This window comes from Haliotis rubra, unplaced genomic scaffold, assembly GCF_003918875.1.
Source record: "Haliotis rubra isolate DU_JTF1 unplaced genomic scaffold, ASM391887v1 Scf250, whole genome shotgun sequence".
Classification (NCBI taxonomy): domain Eukaryota; kingdom Metazoa; phylum Mollusca; class Gastropoda; order Lepetellida; family Haliotidae; genus Haliotis; species Haliotis rubra.
The window spans coordinates 932660-954761 of NW_025766559.1; the positions used below are offsets into that span (position 1 = coordinate 932660).

The window sequence follows — 22102 nt, forward strand, 5'->3', positions numbered from 1 at the left end:
CAAGCGTAGCGACCATGACATAACCATACTAAATATCCTGTAGCATATATTCTATGAGTCCAGAATGTATGGCTATGAACAGGTTTACACTGTCACAAGTAATGATATTATTGAATTGGTGAGACTTGATCCTAACTGTTGCTCTCCTATCTTCCAGGTTAACTGGTGGCAGGAAGGTTTCCCTCTTGTTCGCAAGAATTAACTGATGACAGACAGATTTCCCTCCTATTCGCAAGGATGTGTCCTTCCTATTCACAAGGGAAAACTGATGACAGACAAGTTCCCTCCTATTCGCAAGGGTTAGCTGATGACAGACAAGTTCCCTCCTATTCGCAAGGGTTAACCGATGTCAGATGGGTTTCCCTCCTATCCGCAAGGGTTCGCTGATGACAGACATGTTCCCCTTCTATCCGCAAGGGTTAGCTGGTGACAGACTTGTTTCCCTCCTGTTAGCAAGGGTTAGCTGATGACAGACATGTTTCCCTCCTGTTAGCAAGGGTTAACCGATGTCAGACAGGTTTCCCTTCTATCCCCTTCTATCGTTAACTGACGACAGACAGGTTCCTTTCTCTTTGCAAGGGTTAACTGACGACAGACAGGTTCCTTTCTCTTTGCAAGGGTTAACTGACGACAGACAGGTTCCTTCCTCTTTGCAATGGTAAACAGAAGATAGTACGATTTCATTACTGCCTGCAAGGAGAAACTGAGAACAGATAACAGGAATTTATCTAGGATTTCAATGAGCCTTGGCTTTCCAATTCAGACAATATCGTAATGTGATATTCAAGCAGGCAATTATTATCATTTGACGCAGATCTGGAACCGAAATATCGGCCACTGATCTGATTAATCCCTGGTCAGGTTTGTGTGGACGTGCAGGACATCCTGCAGCGGCACGTGCAGCTCCCTTTCAACGGCCTTGGCAGCGTTCCTGTTTGTCTCCTCCGAGTCTGAAGTGACGACCATGACGGCATCCACTGCTGTGGTATGTATCTCTCTAAGGCTGTGCTGACGCGAGAACGTCACTTTCCAAAAGGAATCTGTAACGATTTAAAAACATAATAGCCAATGTAAAAATGATCAAATGTTTTTACGTGGAAAATGTATTTAAACAGAATATATTGTATATTTAATGAGAGAAATCAGTATGTCGAAACCCATGAAGATTGGAATATTGCTGGAATATTGCTGAGTGCGGCGTTAAACAAGAAACAAACCAACCAGGATGTTGAAAGTAACATATCCTTTAAACTATGAAGCGAAAATATATTTCAGATATAGACTGAAATAAAAAAACAAACAATAATAATATCAAAAACACCTCGGTTTAACCGGAACTATTACCCAGTCAGAAAGTAGTGCTATATCACAGCAACCCCGTCCGTGGGGAGTCCTGAATAGAGTAGGTTTGTCTCATTGCGGATCGAACCCGGGACGCGCAAACTCTTTAAGGTCACATGCAACCGAAAAAACAAACATAATTAAAACACAATTATCACTTATTCATGACATATATTATACATTGCTGATTGTGAAAAAACAAATAAACAGAATTATAAGCGTACAATCACGAATCAAAAGTGCAATATTTTGCACCTGGGTTTACTTCCCTCGAAACGAAGCACCCGGGAGACCAAACCCAGTCAGAGCGCGTGGGTGTGCACTCAAGTGTAACGAAGTCTTTCACTGGCTGGTTCATTTGCCGATACCCCGAGGGCTCATTGTGTGTGTATATAGAGATGATATGTTTGATTGGCATTTTAGAAGTATGGTGAGTAATAAGAAAGTAAGATTCTTTATGAATAACAACTTCTTTTATTGTATATGATGCGACGTTTCGGTATGAATCCATACCGAAACGTCCATACAAACATCGCATCATATACAATAAAAGAAGTTGTTATTCATACAGAATGTATAAAGAGATGTTAGGTTTTGTAAATACATACTCTCTGCATTTACGTTCGATCCAATCAACAAATACTGAGATGGTGAACTACTGCGTGGCTGGAAACTGTCGCTCGTCCAAGTACAAAGCAGGACTTGAAACTGACAATCTGAGTTTGCACCGGTTTCCGTCCGATCCAGTCATCTGAGAAAAATGGATGCAGTTTGTTTGCAACCCACAGACATAATAACAAGTCCTGTGAACAAGTATCACACCTGCCTGTCTGTGTAATTACATAATGTCACAGAGACAGAACTCAGAGGCACGAGCCATAAATCAATGTATTTTGTTTATGGTGTATAGCCTGATAGGTGTTAAGTTCAAATTGCATGTGGTCAGTGATTGAAGTTGTGTATTGCATATTGTCATTAGCAGACACAAAGGTGTCAATAAAATAGACATTCAGTTTTGTCTGTGACAGAGACTGCTTATCACAATCAATATATTTTTCTATGTTTCTATACACATGTATTAAAACATTTCAGTTTTCAAGCTGAGCAATTTTTAACAATGAAATTAGTATTTCTAATGCTACACTTTCTTTCAAACTTGGTTTGCAAATCTGCAACCAAGTATGGGACCAGTGTAAATTTTATTACTGCAGACCCAAGATGCTTGTAATCACAAGAAACATCTTTTGTTCTCGACCACAGCGATAATCCTTGCACGCATCACTTGCTGTGTTTTTACGAGTCGCCTTCCCGGTTCAAGCCGCGCGAACCTAATCACTGCGCATGCGCAATGGGCGCAACGCAGCTGTTGAAACCACTTTTCACCCCAGCGCTGGGGTGAAATTAGTGAATCGTTTGAACTCCGATTTCATCGCGTTATTTTTCAACTTTATAAGTGGAATTTGCATTTTTTGATGTGTTTCTGTAAGTCCATATCGAAAGGTATCAGAATCTGCAAAGTTGTGTTTTGCGTTGCATGTGACCTTTAAACCACCAAGTTATCTCACCTCTCCCAAAAATCTTACCGACAAGGGAAACTTTGCTGACATCCGGGGGCTCCTGCACTATTCCACGTCTAGCGACACTGGTTACTATTCCAATATAGATGGCGTTATCGGGAATGACCACTGTTACGACAAACACACCACAGGAACGCCGGTTGACGGCAAAAGCAATGGCGGCGCCCGCTCGATCAGGTCTTGCCGCGAGGCTGCCTAGATCAAGTAGATTATGACAGAGCGATGGTATGAGCCACAAAAAATGGACAAATCCAGTTAGTTTCTGGTGTTTGAAAACAAGCCAAAACTGTGATAGTTTGTAATGATTGAACACAGATCGTAACTTTATTACTTTTCGAAACTTTACACGTGTGACGTGTCATCTTAATCGAGAACCCCAAAAGATCCTATTTTGATAATCATCTCCTACGGGCAATACAACAACAGTTACTGAATTACATTCCTCACAATTCTGTGTCAGAAAAGAATCTTCACAAAAGAAAATATTTGCATATGAGTTATTCTGATTTGAGTTCGTTGTGGTGGTTACTATTACGCCAATAGTCACATACATATCTCTCTATTTGTGTGTGCTTGTGCGTGTGCGTATGCGTTTGTGTTTGTTTTCTTGGAAAGACGCTATTATGACATGTCTTCGTATTTTTGTCTAGCTTAACGTTACTGTATGCAAGTTTAAATATTTCTGAATTGGGCTGTGCAATATTACTTTTACCTGTAAATAATTGCTGAATTAACTCGGTATATTACAAACATTATTTGCCAACAAAGGCTGGAATTCTACTGACATTGTGATTTACGCTTTAATCAGGATATACATTGGTAAAAATTCTTCAGTGAGTTACGTTACACCATTGTCAGAAATAAGAACAACCCATGATTTGATTAATGAATGTCAGCCTCAACATGCCGCCAATGATGTATCCCAGATGTCTCCTTACCTTCAGCAGGCACCGGCACGGTCACATGGTAACACCCTTTCTTGGCAGCAAGAATTAACCCCCTCTGCAATGCCTCACTCACGCTGGTCTGGCTGTTGTCGCTGCTGTAGGTGTTGATGAGGGTCGTCCCTGGGACAGTGACGGTGTCCGCCACACATCTAACCCTCTTTAAATCCGCAACTGTTTCAGATAAGAACACGTGACATGCATGTGCATTTGTCAAAGTACAGCCTTAACGGGGGCGGTGGGTTAGCCTAGTGGTTAAAGCGTTCGCTCGTCACACCGAAGACCCGGGTTCGATTCCCCACATAGGTATAATATGTGAAGCCCATTTCTAGTGTCCCCCGCCGAGGATATTGCTGGAATATTGCTAAAAGCGGCGTAAAACCATACTCACAATTGAGACCGCCGCCATATACCTGAAATATTGTTGAGTGCGACGTTCGACAACACAAACATGAAACAATACCGCTGACTCCAGTTACAAATATTCCTCTTAAACGTTATATCAGTGACAGAGGGCACGTCTGAGTGACATTTGATCGATAACAAGGGCCATAACTTCGACGCGACATGGGGCCCTTTTTCAGGACCTCCAATAATGCATCTGTGGCGTATGTCAGTACTCGTGACAGCTGCGGGGCGGTGAGGGTAGTCTAGTAGTTAAAGCGTTCGCTCGTCACGCCGAAGGCCCGGGTTCGATTCCCCACATGGGTACAATGTGTGAAGCCCATTTCTAGTGTCCCCCGCCGTGATATTGCTGAAATATTGCTAAAAGAAGCGTAAAACCATACTCTCACTCACACCAGTGTCAACTGGGATCTGGAGTATATTTTTTGCAACGACTATTGCAACCATACTGACACACTCATCAGGCGTATTCGAATTTGAATAATATCAGGCAAAATGAAACTATTAAGTTGTTTAGGGGTGAGATACTCAAACCCAAAAACGGATTTGAACCTCATTCGTATGGTACCAATATGTACGGCCGCTGTTTTCGTTGACCCATTTATTTTAATTTTAAATTTATTTTAATTTATCTTATATACACCCTGTTCTCGACAACAGTTCTCAACTGTGTGTGTCAGTCTATACTTGGAGGAACTGAATGTTCGTTCAAGAGTTGTCTCACTGCAGTAGCGTGACTAACGGGATCGGGTGGTCAGGCTCGCTGACTTGGTTAACACATGTCATCGGTTCCCAGTTGCGCAGATCGATGCTCATGCAGTTGATCACTGGATTGTCTGGTCCAGGCTCGATTATTTACATACCGCGCCATATAGCTGGAATATTGCTGAGTGCGGCGTAAAACTTAACTCACTCACTCACTGCAGTAGCTCACCTTGTCTGCGGCAGCAGTCCCAGTCGTGTCTATTACGGTCAATACTTGTAAGACCTGAATGGCCGTTCGGATCTGAAAGAAAGTTATCACTTCTGTTTAGTTATATGCGGATTGTCACATGTGGCATTAATATTGACAAGTAGGATGAAGTTCGATCAACATACATAAACTATGAGGCGGTTACAGAGGTGGCAAAAGAGTGGTCAGACTCACTGACTAGTTGCGTAGATCGATGCTCATGACGTCAATCACCGTATCGTCTGCTCTAGACTTGATTACTTACAGCCCGGCGTCATATACATATAGCTGGGTGTGGCGTTAAATCAAACATTCTGCACAACAAATGAAACCATAATTTATGTCGGTGTGTGTGTGCGTGTGTGTGTGTGTGTTTGTGGTTGTTGTTGTTGTTGTTGTTTTTTTTTGGGGGGTGTTGTCACTATATCAGGGCATCTATAGTTTTATAGGGGAGTGTTGACTAAACTAACCATTGATTAGTTAATATATCTTTTGAATTTTTTATGGGGTCCGTCTAACTATATGAATTAATAAATACCTGAATCAATAAATAGACGATAAATAAATAAATAAATAAATAAATAAATAAATAAATAAATAAATAAATAATATACATTTATATTTAGTCACGTACTCGTAATATCTTCCGTCCTCCAGATCAAGAGCAGTGCCCCTGTGACGTCACACGCCTCTGCAATACCTCCGTTGATAATCTGGACAAGCGTGTCGGACACCATGATCCTAACCTCACATTTGGTGTCCCGTTTCCGTACCTCTACATCACAAAGGAAGGTCAAGTATTTTACTATATAACACGTTCACACAGGATAACATTTGGTACTACGAACGCTAGTAGGTGGTCACCATTTCGTTCAATCACTGATGTTGCCGCCGATGCTGGGAAACCTCGCTAATCCAGACGGTAGTGACCCTTTGAAATTGTCCCGATGAAGACGTGTCTACATATCCGAATCATGGGTATATAGTAATACTGCAGCGTATGCGAATAGACGTTTCCTGCAGTAATCTATTGAGACAGTGAGTGAGCTTTTAGCAATATTCCAGGAATATCACGGCTGGGCACACCAGAAATGGGCTTCACACATTGTGCCAATGTGGAAATTCGAACCCGGGTCTTCGGCGTGACGAGCGAACGCTTTAACCACTAGGCTACCTCACCGCGCCAGTAATCTATTGCAGTAGCAAGTTCCGGGTGATCGAGGTTATACTGTGCTCAAACGCTCACACATGTATACCCGTATCAGTGGGTGGGTATGATTTGTGGCGCTTCTAGCAATACATACACAAGCCAATTTAAATATAGGATGACTGTTGAAATGAATGTAAGTCAAACAATTAACTCTCATGTTGTAATAATATAACATCTTACCTTCATTTAAAAAGGCAGGTAAACCGAAAATCCCTTTCCGACCGTAACCGTGTGTAAAAAGGTATTAACATTAAGAGCGGGTTCCATCCTGGAAAAGTTATAAATTTAACTGTCAACTTGAGTTATTTCACGTGTCTATGATATCTGGCATAACCAAAATCGTTGTCGTAAGAGGCGACTAACGGGATCGGATGGTCAGGCTCGATGTCTTGGTTGACATGTCATCGTACGTATCCCCATTAGTGGTGTTCCGATTAATTTAAATAATCGAAGATTGGTCGCAGTGACCAAACGACCAAGCAATCGATCACATTTTCTCATAATCGAACATAAACGATTTTGGAACTACTGTTTTAGTCTTTGAAATACTTGACAAAATGGAACATATCGTTGAAGTTGTCAGGGCATGAAAACGTGTTTAATTCTTAGAAAACTCACTTCACTAACTGAAAAAACCATGACTGAATATTTCTTGAAGACTCCGGGAAGTTTATGTTCATGATATATTAGTCATCACTTTAAAGTAGCAAGTTGCATCATGTTATACATATCTGCAATAACAACCTGGATAGGAAAATCTGAAAAATGACGCTAACCAATTTTTGTCGATGATTGTTCGTTGGTAATGAAACAATCATCAATTGTGAGATTTCAACCAATTCCCAACACTAATCCCCAACACTAATCCCCAACACTAATCCCCATGGCGTAGATTGATACTCATGATGTCAAGCAATCATGCTCATGCTGTTGATCACTGGATTGTCTGGTCCAGACTCGATTATTTACAGACCGCCGTCATATAGCTGGAGTATTGCTGAGTGCGGCGTAAAACAACAAACAAATATTTACCGCTGCTGAGGTATACAGGTAATACCATTACTCAAGTGCCTATGATATCTGCTAAAACCATAAAATGGAGTAAAATCGCATAGCCCCGGTTCTTGTCGTCATAAGTATGTTCTAGTTATATGTACAAATCTAATATCATTACAGTTGATAGTAAGAATGGTCTCTGTAACAATCAACTGTTCTATTTGTATACTGGGGGAAACATCGCGATCATATCTGACTCGGAATGATTTCACACATTGAAGGGAATTGAAACCGGGTGATTAGCTAACGCTTTATCCACCTGGCTACCTGGTAGGTGTTTGAATTTGGAAGAACATTCTAAATCTGCACACAAAGATAAAATCATATATGTGCTTACACTGCGATAACTTCGCTGACTTTATTATCCCAGGTCTGTGTGCACTACAACCAAGCTTCCAGCGAGGCGCTAGAAGGCTATAGTCACGTAATCATTCATTTCATCTTACTGGGTACCCATTCACTGCTGGGTGAACAGAGGCAAAGTCATGTAACTTATGTAATACATCCTTTGTTATATGTGCTACCGTATGGGGCAGGACTGAAGCCCTACAAAATCTCAGGATTCAAGCGGACAAAGATGGCCACCCATCCAAGACACTCCGCGCTCAACGTTGCTTAACTACAACTCACATGTGACCTGTGCTCTTTGCCAAACACCACAACACAAAACCACTGAGTGCCTGGCATTCCACGTCGTTTATGGATACTATAATGCCATCTATCACTCTACCCAAAACCTCTGGCACATGCCACGACCTCACCTGTTCTAGGATGAGCCAATTGCCTTGTCTTGAGCTTGTGGGACAGGCGATGAGCGAGAAACAGCTGCAATGAGCGACAAAAGTACTTGTGAAGATATTCTTCATTCAAAACACATTTCACAAACTTTTGAAAGTTTTAACCAAAGTATAATATCTCACCTTAAAACATTCCAAAAGACGGCGACATCCCAGTGGTGAATATTTTTATATGTGTGCTTTTAGCAATATTCCTGCAATATCACGGCGGGGGACACCAGAAATGGGCTTCACACATTGTACCCATGTAGGGAATGGAACCCGGGTCTTCGGCCTGACGAGCGAACGCTTTAACCACTAGGCTACCCCACCGCCCCTAAACATTTGTATGACATAATGTGAACCCTGGAAAGTAAAGTAAGTGAGTGAGTTTAGATTTACGCCGCTCTGAGCAAAATTCCAGCGATATCACGGCGGGGGACACCGGAAATGGCCTTCACACATTGTACCCATGTGGGGAATCGAACCTGAACGCTTTAACCCTTTGGCTACCCCCTCGCTGAAAGTTGAAAGTATAGATTGTGTGTTTACTCTAATTTTACATTTGAACAGCGCAGCTTCTAATAGCACTACTCTCACCTTTTATATAAAAGTAATATCTCCCAGTTGGGGATTGCTTTGAGAGCCTGGGATATTGTTCAGGCAGAATTGTACGATATACAATTTGGACATGGGGGCCAAAGTAAACCTTTTTAAACCACAACAAAACATTTTCAAAAGCAAACAAGAACACTGATCGATTAACATATCTTTTACGAAATGCATATTTTCCAGCATGTTCCGGAAAGAAATATCAGCCAGATTATGACAGGTCAGCACACAAATAAGAGGGCGTGGTTCCACTGTGTTCAGAAACGCGATTTAAATAAAGTACCTGTTTCACTTCCAGCCTTGACTCACGGGAGATAACTATGAAAATCTCTTTCAGTGGCCCTGCTCTCTCGTCTTGGGTGAATAGATCAATAGCGTGATACATGAGCTGTGCAACGTCCTTGGCAGGATACCGTAGGGCCCCTGTACCAAACGCTGGCAGTGCAATTGTCTCAAACCCATCCTTGCTTGCCTGGATGAGGCATCGGAACACAAGAGACACCAGCCACTGTACTGGCAGCAGTAACTCAAAGTGCATCTTTCCAATCGCTGGAACAGAAAAATAATCAAGTATTGGATCTATCATTGCACATGTACCATTTGTTTGTCACCTGATTTCGGCTTCATTTAAATAAAAGTTATTTAATTTTTCATTTCATGCAAAGAAAACCACAATGGACCTGACAACGTTCAACTTCGACATCGGAGATTCAAACACATTCTTGACAAGAAGTATCGCTGTGTATTGTTACTATATGGGCATTATGTTCTTATGAAAGTTGCACTAATCACACAATTTGTGCTAAGTCAGTACATGAATGCATATCAAGCCCCAAGATCCCGATACCCCTGCGTCTGGTTAAAACAACTGAGGGATTTTACTTTTTGTGACAGATGATCACTCCAGGGAAGATTAAGCTAATAAATCCATAAGGATAAGAAAAATATAAGTAACTGGTTACAATGTTATACCTGTTGTAAAAGACATTAACAATGTCATCATTTCTGACATTAATGAAAACATTGAAGAAAGAAGCATAGACATCGTATGTAAGAATTTGATTAACCGAAGTCCACATTTGGAGTAAAAGTACACTGTAGGCATAAAGCTGATTCAAGTGTATTCTATATTCCAACAACTATTTTAGAAGATAATCATTTGTGGGCCATACATGGACACATTTGCAAGTGTACGACTGTTTGTATATTTTCCTTTTGATATATATGTTGTGTCAACAAATCACACATTTTGAAGCAAATGGACATTTAAAGCTTGACATTGTTAATAAATGTAACCAGCTACACACTTTTACATATAGTAACTATATCGCAACACACTATAACGTAGTTAACGTTTTAGGTCCTAATATGGCGCCACTATTGAATGAAGATTACTCCAACGGGGCATTTTCTCACCAAGTTTGCGGTACTGTTGACGGTGAAATTTGGTTTTTCAATGCTAGATAAAACCGTTCATAATTTATTTCTTTTGTTCGAAGTCATATTTTCTTAGCAAAGATAATTGCTTAAAAATGGTTCTATTATAACTATTATGTTTCAGGCTTTTAGTAATATGTCGATCGGTTATCTTTTGAAGGGATTGGATTTTTAGAATGTCGATTAAGAAAGTCTTGAAAAACGTAACGTCATTCGGAGCCTTACATGTATTGAGAGTCGGTCAGTTAGGATAACGATGAAGATGCATACCTCTGTTGTCGTCGTACATATGTTATATCTGGTACAATGCTGTATCACCAATGGTTCTTTAGTATGTACACGATTTCGATTTTACAGCCAAGAAAGGATTGACAAAGGTACAAAAAAGGCGGTGAAGAATGTGCTCGAATGTGCTGTGAGCGGCTCAGTTGAGGGAGAGTCGCTCCTCAGTTACAATCCTTATTTACGTTTATGCGTAACAGGTGCACCTGACCAAGGGTCTCTATCAAGAGATGTTATAACTGATAAAGAAAATAGGTGGCTTTTATATATGAAACAACCGAAAGCGTCTGTGAAACAAGGTAAATATATACGTTCCTGATCTGTCTTCATTTAGGATCCCGTGAAAATCAGGCTTTTGTCTTTCAATGGGTTTTCACACGTGTGAACGCTGTGTTATGCTGACCATGACGTTAAAAGAGGGGTTTTTTTGTCTTTCAGTGGGTTTTCACATAACTGTAAAATCCATGTATTTGTTGCTTTAACACTCACTGTGGCTTATTGTTTGTTTTTTAACAATAACTGTGGTCCATTGTGTGTTTTATTGTTACGCTGACCATAACGTGAACAGAATCATGTCTTGTTCAGGGAGAGAATCACAAAGATGTAGTCGTAACTGCCCCAATATTTGGAAACATAACGTTAACAGGTGATGAAAACAGGGGCTTGTATATACAAAACAATTGACTTTTAAGTGTCCGTGAGACAATGTAATTGATATATATGTTCATGATCTGTCTTCATTTAGGATCTTGTAAACAGCGTTTTTATTTGTCTTTCAGTGGGTTTACACTCCACTGTAAAACCCATTCATTTGGTGTTTTCAAACTCACTGTGGCTTGTTTTGTGTTTCATTGTTAACATAATCATATGTTTTTTTAGGAGAATCCCGAAACCACCACCACATTTAGAAACAGAAAACGTAATTTTGTACTCGATTGACGAACCTGTAAATGACAACAATGCCAGTAGAGCACACAAAAAGCTTGAAATCTCGCAAAATCGTTCTGTATTGAAACTTGGTTAACTTGAAGTAATATAGTCTCAAGGTACCTGTGTGCTGATGAAGTGATTTGAATGTTCCTAATGATTCGCTTTGATTAGCTTCATCATCTTGTCTTTTACATTAGCTGCACATTGCTTCAGCATATTTTGAAAATCAGCGTAAAAATATTACTGGTTAATGATGAAGCCTTTTACGATCAATATGTCGATGTCAAGTTTTATACAGTTCACTAACTTTCTCCTTGCCGTTGAACAAACAAATGCTTATAATACGGACATAAGTACACAGCTTAGTAATGTATTACTTACAAAGTTCAGTGTGCATTGGGGTTTATATTGTATGCTGTATTTCTTTAATATCATGTTTTGGTGGTCGGTGCGTTTGTAAAACATGACTAATCCCCAATGTGCGACGTAATATTGTGATTTTTTAAATATTGTGCTAATTATGAGAAAAACAATGAAAAGGTTCAGTATACACACCAGAGGACGAAAGACGAAACGGTACAGTCGCTGATAAAATATGAATAAGACCAAACCCTTTCCACATCTATAAGAAACCTATGCTGAAAGCAAACTCGATTCCGACTATACATGTATGTTGATCATGTATTTACGAATCAGCATGAAGTAGTAATGATACTGGATATTTGCTAAAAGGATAGCATATCCTGCTATACCGGCGGTATGGGTCATAAACACATGCAGAGGCTAGTCCATCAGGATCCATTTTCCACGCACAAATTCTGACTACCTACTTCGTGCATATAACTAAAACCAGTGGAAAAGGTTGAGCTATAATGTAATTATACTTCTTGTATCAAGGTAATTCGTGTCAACATACGAAAATAACGAAACCGATATGATGATTTCAATCTACATTTCTACAAGCGTTTAAGTGCAGTGGGGATGGGGTTGGGAGGCGAGCTAGCCAGGTGTAATCAACACACGGATGACTTTAGTTCACGTGTACAATCTGTAGAGACCTATGTGAAATTGACGGAGTACTGCTACAATCGGCTGCTATTCACGTTTACAAAACCCGTGAAGATCGATTAGAATTTGTCTTCAGCTACCCATTTTTGTCGTAAGAGACGACCCATCGGGTGGTCAGGCTCGCTGACTTGGTTGACACGTCATCGTATTCCAATTGCGTAAATGCGGTGCTCATGACGTTGATCACTAGATTGTACGGACTCGATTATTTACAGACCACCGTCATGTAGCTGGAATGTTGCTGAGTGCGGCGTAAAACAACAAACAAAACAAACCATTTTCACACTCTGACGGTATTCCCTCAGTGCAGCTTACGCAGGTTTACGGTAATTGACGGAAGAGGAAAACCACCAATTAATGGGGTATCCTTACGACAGCTTTTACAGTAATTAACATAAAAAGGGCATCGATTCATCCTCTGAACCCTGAAGAAGTGAATTATCTATTTCAGTAAAAGAACAACATCCAGGTGCCAAGGAAAAGAAAGTAGATGTGCTGTATCATTTTGAAGCTGAGAATGGAACACTGGTGGTATTATGGTATCATGTTGCAATGTTAATTGGAGACACACCGTCGGCAAAGGTAACGTTCAATACATCAGTCTTGATACCTGACGCGGAGACTGTGTGTTTCAACAAGGGTAACAACAAGCTGTACATCATCTATAATCGTCCGAGAATTCAAGAGCTGTTTTCAAGGGATGGTATACAAGGCACCGATGTTCTTCAAACAAGAATAAATGGGACCCTATGTGGTAATATATTTTTCATCAGCCATCACAATTGATCATTCTGCTATGGTGACGACTTGTTTTTAAGAACGAACTGGAAGAACACGGAAGCAGCCTCAAATGTTCAAATGTTCAAATGTATTGTTCTGTGGACGTATAGGTTGTTCTCCCAAGATTTGCTGAAACTAAATTGTTCCGTTAATATATACAAATATACGGTTAAACACCATTGTATCAAAAGGACCAACGAAAATACTTCGTCATCTGAGCTTAGACATTATGCAAAAAGTGATGAATGAGGAACAAATACACAGGGACTAAGTTCGAGACAATCATTTCTTCATCTCATCAAAGTTTGACAGTGGTGTTAAGCGGTTATTAGCATGTCTTAACTTAAAGTAGTGTGCCACAAATTGTCCTTCTAATCAAACATTAAAAACTTTCTATGACTAAACCTTCTAGAAGTACATGAATATGTACTTTTGCTATTTGTGTCGAAACTGACGGACATTACTCGACAATAATTGTTATATGATAAATACAATGATCAAGAAAACAATTTTTTAAGTTATGTTAATAATCTCTAAAACCTCATATTTTTCTGAAAACCGTCAATGGGGTACTGTTGCGGATCTTAAATATTTCTATTACCACAAGTGAAATAGGAACGTGGAAAATTATGTACCACATTTTTATTGAATCTGCAGTAGTTGTTACAAAAATTCGACTATTTTGTCATGTGTACAGTTTTGGAGCCAGAAAGACACAAACATCTATTACCCGACTATGACAAAATTCAAAATTACTTGACGTGTCGAGGCCATTTAGCATAATAATGTAAAAGGCAACATGTCAAATATTTACATTGTTATGATGAGTGAGTGAGATATTGCTGCTTTTAGCAATATTATAGCAATGGGCATCAAACATTGTATCCATGTGGGGAATTGAACCCGGGTCTGTAGCGTGAGAAGCGAAAGTTTTAACCACTAGGCTACCCCACCGCCCCCCTCTTATGATGAATAAATCCATGATTAGCTGAACGTTTTTTTCCACGATATTCCTGCTTCCTCCCAAGAAAACCATATTCTATTTGCAATATATATATATATTTGTGTGTTGTTTTACGCCATGAACAGCAATGGTCCACCAACAAGACTTCGATCTGAAAATAATCAAGTCAGGATCAGACAAACCAGTGACTGATATCATGAGCACTGGAATAACACGATACGATAATATGTTGACAATATACTTGGGGACAATATACTTGACAACCCGATCTTATGGTTGCTGAAGATCAATTCTAACCCGGATTCTCATGGGAAGGACAGGTTGAACATACACGCCAATTCATGAATACTATCATGATTGTATTTTAGACTTTTTATGTAACTCTTATACTAGTTTGATCCCAAAAACGTTCATTTTGCAACGGTATCTGTAAATTTCTAAACCTTGACGCTGTTTCTCCACATGTTCCTATTATCAGTTGTACCGAGATAGTTCCGCAGGCATTTATAAGTTAGTTTAATTCAGTAATCATTGAGCATTGAGTTCAGAAATGTACTTGACTTCTAAATTTCAAATCCCTTTATCAAGTGATGTTTCTAATCTCTTTCATCCGTACACAGGTGCCATCTTTGTCACATGTTTAATCTTGTCTTTTTAAATATTATTCCAGGAAGAGCTAAATTTCTGCGCATTGATCAGCAAAGACGGAAATTCTTCTTCGTAACGGACAAGGGTATCTGTGTTTGGGGCCCCACATCTCCACAAAAACTGATAATAGAACACGAAAATCCTAGGCGGATACAGCTGGACACTCACAAAATGTAAGTTGTGATGAAAACATATGTACGCTTGGTTGCTGATGCATGATATAGTCATTCAGTTATTGCAATCGTAATAAATATATGCTTAAATTCCTTTGTAAAATGTCCTATTTACTTGAAAGAAATTATGAACATGTGATTATGATCAAATATGTACCAGTTGTTTGCCAAAAGTGAGTGTGTCTGCACATCGATCTTACCTGATGCCATACATTTGTAAATACCATACACATAATATACAGTAATGAGCAGAAAAAATGCGACTTTTCACAGACGTAGTTTCAAAATTTATTTACTGATAAATTCAGTTATATTTTTCATACATCCACTCTGGATACTGAAGTTTACATTTATGCAAGTAAATAGTCTGTTAGTCCACCGTTTCTCTCGATGCACTGCTGGATACGGCGTCCCATGCTGTCAATCAAATTGTCTATGTAGTCCTGGGGTAGGTCCACCCATATTTGACTGATGAGATTAGACCACTCGAAGACACTCTTCGGTTGCAACTTTTCTAATTTGTCCTTCATAATCTACCACACATTTTCAATTGGGTGCGATACGTCATCTGTCATTTGCCCCAAGAGTAGCACGACGTCCCGATCCAGCCTGTCGCTCTGTTCCTAACCCTGCGTCAAATTTCTTCAAATTTCGGTAAACAGAGGCCCGATGCAGTCCCGTCAGTTTCACAAGTCTAGTTACGGATGTAATACCTGCTTCATAATATGCCAAGAGTCGATTTCTGTTGTTTTGTAACGTCATGGCAAAGCTTCGGTATCTTCTGCTAGCAACGAGGTCACGTGATCAAGCCATCCCTGAACCCAAGGGTCATAAATCCATACCAACGAGGCAAGCTACTGGCGGCTAGAAACAATGTATTTCGGCTTTTTTGATAGTAGGATCGTGTCTACAGAATAAAGTTTTTTGTCCCATTTTTCTGCTCGTTACTATATATCATTATTGTGAATGGTTTACTAGGGCCTTGATCGTTAACGTCTTTGAGTGTTATTCGTTGTAATAAAGAAGTTGTGTTTTCCTTAGAACTGTTCTTCTACCTTGTTTGTGAGACGGGTGTAATGCAAGCCTTTCAGAACGTTTTTCGTTATTATGTTTTCTTCTATTAATCACATGCATGTAATACTACAACAATGACAGTCCAATGTGTTAGATACCGCATCTTTAGACATCCAAGTGACCGTATCGCTAGCTAGGATTTCGGCAACAAAGACGCAAATGAACTAGTCTGTCATATTTTTGCTCATTTTGTCAATGAATGTTACATACTTCAATCTCATACTTCATTAAATGACTTGAAAATGAAACAATGGACGTATAAGTAAGCTCTGACAACATTTGTTGGAGAAATATATTTTTGAGTTAATAGATACTATTATACAGTCAAACACCGTTGTGTCAAAAATCGAAGGTGACCTACGCGAATACTTCGAGTTAAAGACGAGTCAGACAAAAAACGCGAGGAATAAAGAAGAGTGACTGAGTTTAGTAGTAGTCTGTAAATAATCGAATCTGGACCAGATAATCCAGTGATCTACAGCATGAGCATCGATCAACGCAATTGGGATACCAAGTCAGCGAGCCTGACGTTAGTCGCCAAGCATATGGGTTACTGAAGATCAATTCTAACTTGGATCGTCACGGGTCGAATAAAGAAGAAATACAAAGGGACTTAGCATATTGTACTGAATAATCACACACATGTACTACTACAACTACGACAGTGAGGTGCAAGACAACACAGCTTTACTCATAAAAGTGACCGTATCACTTCCGAGGACAAATATGAAACTGGAATAGTTTTGGTATTTATATATTTTCTCAATGAAAGTTACATATGTAAACATTCTAGTTGACTCCAAGATGTGACTATGTAACAGAGATAGAGGTCTGGCCACAAGAAACTCTCGGCAGAAACATTTGTGGCTCCATAGAAGCGAGGAATATTAGTGTTGTAATTGTCGCTTTGTTATAAACTTGCTTCTAATCAATTCAGGCAAACAATGAGCCTTTGTTTCTTTTACCCGTAAAACAATTCCGCCAGCTTTTGCTTCAACTTATGAACGATCAAACATTTGACTAAAGCTAACTCATTAGTGTATATTGTATTTTTAGGGATATCTACTTCATAGTCGGGACCAAAAAAAAGGTGGTGATGTCCACTTACCAAGGAACCTCTCCAACATCAGTGTGTGCATCAAGAGACATTATGGGACTTGCTGTTGACCGTAGAGGTAAACTGCCAACCAATGGCGTATCCTTTCAACATCTTTACCATTACACATTCAATTTTCTAATCTAGCTCTGCATTTATGCTTGAAGTTAGTCATTGTGAATGAGGGGTTAGAGCCTTTGTTTGTCCTGCACTTGTCCGGGTTCGATGTCCATATATTTTTGTACTAACCCATTCCTTCACTTTTATGTTTTTTAGAGATTGTGTTAAATCGGCCTATTATCAAGAACTGCTATTATTTAGATTTAGACAAATCGAGAAGTGTAACTGAAAACCAGCGATTATAGCAGTGATATTTCGCCATTCCTGAAAACATATGGATGCATGCTGAACGAAAGAAAGAAAGAAACTGTATCATATTGAAGTATTATTATCGACAAATAACTTTCATAACATAAATGCAGATGAACTAATAGCGTGTCTCAGGTTCTCTCGAGAACCCGGAAGGCAAATAAGAAAACTATAAAATTATCTTAATCCATCCACAGTAATGACAGTATCCAGTGAGACTAACACATTGCTTAAGTTTGATGATGGTGTGATACAGTTATATCATGAAACTACAACGGAGATACTTCTAAATTGTTACATTTGTCTATTCCAGGCGGAGCTAGTGTCTTATACACGTGCAGTCTTCGTTACGGTATAAGAACAAGATGCACTTCTCTGATTCTTGGAGGTCAAAAACAGTTGCAGGAATGTATGTCAATGACGGCATGGAAGGGGTATCTCTTCATGGTCAACGGAAAGGGGTATGTAATGTTGCCAATCAAAGGTTTGTCCTCGCTTAAGGCTATTAACTGATTAAGACTGATGTTCCGGTAAATACAAAGAAAAAGTATGGTTCTCTCTTGAGTAGCGAACTTAACTCAGGATGATCAAAACGATGCTGCGAAGCCAAGATCCCACAAACCCACATATCAATGTTTACTTTATACCTAATTATCGTGGTGGACAGACTTTGTGGGCACAAGTACATGGTCAACTGGGAATTATGTTAGGTTGGTTGCCCATCACCCTCAACCAACAATCTCATCAGCAGCACAAAAACGCCTGTAATCATTTCCCCAAATTACTTTCAGATTGATGGACTTTGTGTCTTTGGATAAGAAGGTTCGCCTGAAAACGAATCACAGCTCTATCGCTGTAGCTAGAAAACCCTGCAATATTCAGGTAAGGCAGCACGATTTCATCACTAAATATTGATTGCCTGTTGATCGGCTGTAATCAACCTTCCCGCGAATGACGTTTAGACTTTCGACTTTCCAGCTGATCATGATCTAAAGTAGTAACCTAATGTCACAAATGTTATATTTGGGATTACACTTTCTCAGTAAAGTACAGATTCTAGTACTTTTGGGGGTTGAGTCCCATCCGGGATTCGAACCCACACCCTCAGAGTCAGGCACCTAATCGCCAGCACACAAAGTCAGACGCCTAGACCGCTCAGCCACCGCGGCTTCCACAAAAATGGAAGTCGGACAACTGGTAGTCTAGACTGCGGACTTTGTGTACCCTCTGATAAGTGTTAATTGGCACAGCTCCCACGGCCGAAAGCTATGAGATACACAATGCCATTTTAGAAAGTGGTCAAATGTAAAAAAAATGTACTAGAATCTGTACTTTACTGAGAAAGTGTAATCCCAAATATAACATTTGTTACATTTGACATTTGATACCCGATGACGTGGATCGTTGATCATTATATCATCCACTGGATTTTCTGGCTCAGATTCGAGTCCTTACATGCCGCTGTCATACAGTGAGTAAGTGAGTGAGTTAAGTGTTACGCCGCACTCAGCAATATTCCAGCTATATGGCGGCGGTCTGTAAATAATCGAGTCTGGACTAGACAATCAAGTGATCAACAGCATGAGCATCGATGCGCGCAAGTGGAAACCGATGGCATGTGTCAACCAAGTCAGCGAGCCTGACCACCCGATCCCGTTAGTCGCCTCTTACGACAAGCATGGGTTACTGGAGATCAATATTCTAACCCGGACCTTCACGGGTCCGATCCGCCGACAAGCAGTCATACAAGTGTAATATTACTGAGTATGGTGTAAAATAACAAAGTATATTAAGATTAACATCTTTTCAGCAACAAATGTGTTCGATTTGATTTAAGGTTGTTTCATTACATGACAGGTCCTTCACGACTGACCCGGTACGGTATATGTGATGCATACAGATAATGTCCCATCAAACCAGGGACCATCTTCACATCTGAGTCTTCACGAAGATGATTGGTACCATTTAGTACAGAAGAGGTCCATAAACCTTGTTAGATGTTAAAAGTTGTATCATGCTTTTTGGGTAAAGCAATAAACTAGTATATGATAAAATATGATCACCTTTTTCATGTCACACCCAGCACTACTGTTGTAGCACTATTGCTGTAATCATACAGTCACACACCGTTGTGTCGAAGTTGAATATACCCAGGTAAATACTTCGAGATATTCAATGTTCGACACAACCGAGAATTAATATATGAAAAATTAAACCACGATTGTACTAAAAAACAACTCTAAGTTCGACACGACTGTGTTTGGGTGTAATTACACTGTCGCGTGTAAAAGTAGCACACAGTCCACTGAACGCACGTTTCTCTCGCTTAATTATTCGGCGAACATAGGCGTTTGTCACTGACCTCTTTGACTTGATTTGACTAAGATTTAGTGTCTCATGCTCCAATGAGGTGAGGGGGCGGCCTTGGTTGAGCCGTGTTCCCGCTAGCCGCACCAAGACGACATCAGTAAAATCATTTATCTTCGGTTTCAAATGAAATCAAATGGACGACAACGTACACCTTGCTGAGGTATTACCTCTTGTTGAGAGGTACTACTAACTCGGCGAATAGCGACACTTTTTCACACACTTTTCGGTAACATGCATCAAATGGTGCATTACAGACCTACAAAAATATCCTGTATCATAAAAATGTCATTTTCTATCGTTTCTTGATGCTCAAACTACATTCACTCTTAACTATGATTATAATCATATAAGTCTACGGGTTATCCTTTTAACGAACTTGTTCATAAATCACGATTTGACATGTGCTTTTAAGACCGTTTAGCCCTGTGTTAATCTGATTCATGATGAATCGGATCGATGTATAATTCATTCATCAGCTCTTCTTTACGCTGAAGACTCGTGAAGTTTCGGGTTAGAATTTATATAGCCCATGTTTGTCTTAAGAGGCGACCGATGGGATCGAGCAATTCATTCCTGACATCCTGAAACTATCCAAAATCGTGGCAGCATTACCACCGTCGAGTCTTAAGCAACTCATAAATCACGATTTGTAAGTAAATTTACATGTTTCAAACTCGAGTAAACTTAGAACGAAATCGGAAATTTCAGCACCCATTGAAATTCAAAGGAATGCATCGAAAATACTGTATGATCATGTATTTACTGGGGTATCTGTTTTGCAATTCATGTTTGGAAATATATGACAATCCGGTCACAGCATACATGAACGCAATGCTTGTGCATACGAAAATGTACGATGAACATATGTTTCAAAGGTATAGATTTGTATGAAATTTATGCCCGAAGTTAGGAAGTACCTTGAAACATACCGTAACGTAAATCCAGTCATAGCATGCATTTCCTACTGTATTTACGTATATTTCAGCGGTGTACTATCCGGTTTTTGGTCTTGTGTTTATGATTATTGTGTTATGAAGTCAAAGAGACATTGTATTATAATTACGTCTTTTAATCAACATTGTCAGTAGTTAACTTCTCAAAACTTGAAAACAGTCAGTAGATATAATAAGGATGGTTCAAATAAGATCATTAAGGAAAATATTTGTATCAGGATAGCAAGAGGTTATGACATTATGGTCAAAACATACACGTGTCCTCTGATGATACAGCAGTGATAAAGATGTCACGAGTGCTGACCAGAGTTGTGTCCCTTTGGGATGCTGGAATCCTTTGGTCGTAAAATCGAATCTCTGAGTTGTAGGATCAGCTCAGTCCAGGACTGAACCGCTCTAGAATGATTTCACTCTATAATCAAATCATTCCACTCAGGATCTTCTCCCCATGAGCAGGATGAACCACCTCCTCCATTCATTACCACCCGACTAAGGGATGGTTGTTGAGATGTACGAGGGAGACGATTTTGGATTTACGCTCATCTGTTTGCTAACATCGACGTTTCCAGAGGCATCGTCTACATTGAACGTTCAACAGCTGTTAACAATCTTCAATCAGTACATCTGTTTTTACTGGGAATATCAATACTTCGGTGAGTTAATATTTTAGATCTGTGATCCAATTGTATTGTATAAAAAATCTGTCATGTCATTCATTGTAACCTTGTTTATTTTCTATTCAATAGATAATTGAATGTCATAGACTTGTCTGTGTTCTATTTTGCTTGTTTAAAGGGGACTCACAAGCCTTAACAGTAATTTCTAAACCGTAACACAAGTATATATTCTATTAGTCATGATTACCCATTTGTCATAATGTTTCTTTTGTTATAATTTGTACTGGATGGCTGAAGGATTTACCCATTTTTTCACTCTCTCTATATCAACCTAGTGACCATTACCGGCATGTCAGTCTGACCCCCCAAAATGTCACTGGGTATATATTTAAAACCTAGGTTTGAGCTTTCTTTTTTAAGGATTTTCTAAGAAGTTTACAGTACGTGTAATGGTGTTTGTGAAATATT

General features: G+C 39.5%; 1 protein-coding gene across 1 annotated transcript; it reads right to left on the reverse strand.

The window, feature by feature from the left end:
• Positions 1–255: 255 nt before the first annotated feature.
• On the reverse strand, positions 256–9369 carry LOC124279500. Its single transcript, XM_046715329.1, has 8 exons — positions 9157–9369; positions 8247–8310; positions 6610–6697; positions 5854–5994; positions 5202–5273; positions 3857–4036; positions 2925–3113; positions 256–1040 (listed from the first exon to the last, which is right to left on the reverse strand). The coding sequence occupies exons 4-8, from the start codon at positions 5954–5956 to the stop codon at positions 847–849; spliced, it is 738 nt and encodes a 245-aa protein (XP_046571285.1). The 5' UTR covers positions 5957–5994; positions 6610–6697; positions 8247–8310; positions 9157–9369; the 3' UTR covers positions 256–846.
• Between the last annotated feature and the right edge of the window lie 12733 nt (positions 9370–22102).

Bases quoted from the DNA above. Each gene is read 5' to 3' on its own strand.
- LOC124279500 (XM_046715329.1), bottom strand. From the start codon at position 5,956: ATGGTGTCCGACACGCTTGTCCAGATTATCAACGGAGGTATTGCAGAG. The intron at 5,274-5,853 runs GTACGTGACTAA...ACTTTCTTTCAG, and splicing joins GAGGACGGAAGATATTACGA to ATCCGAACGGCCATTCAGGT. The intron at 1,041-2,924 runs GTAAGATTTTTG...AAATCGTTACAG, and splicing joins CAGCAAAGTTTCCCTTGTCG to ATTCCTTTTGGAAAGTGACG.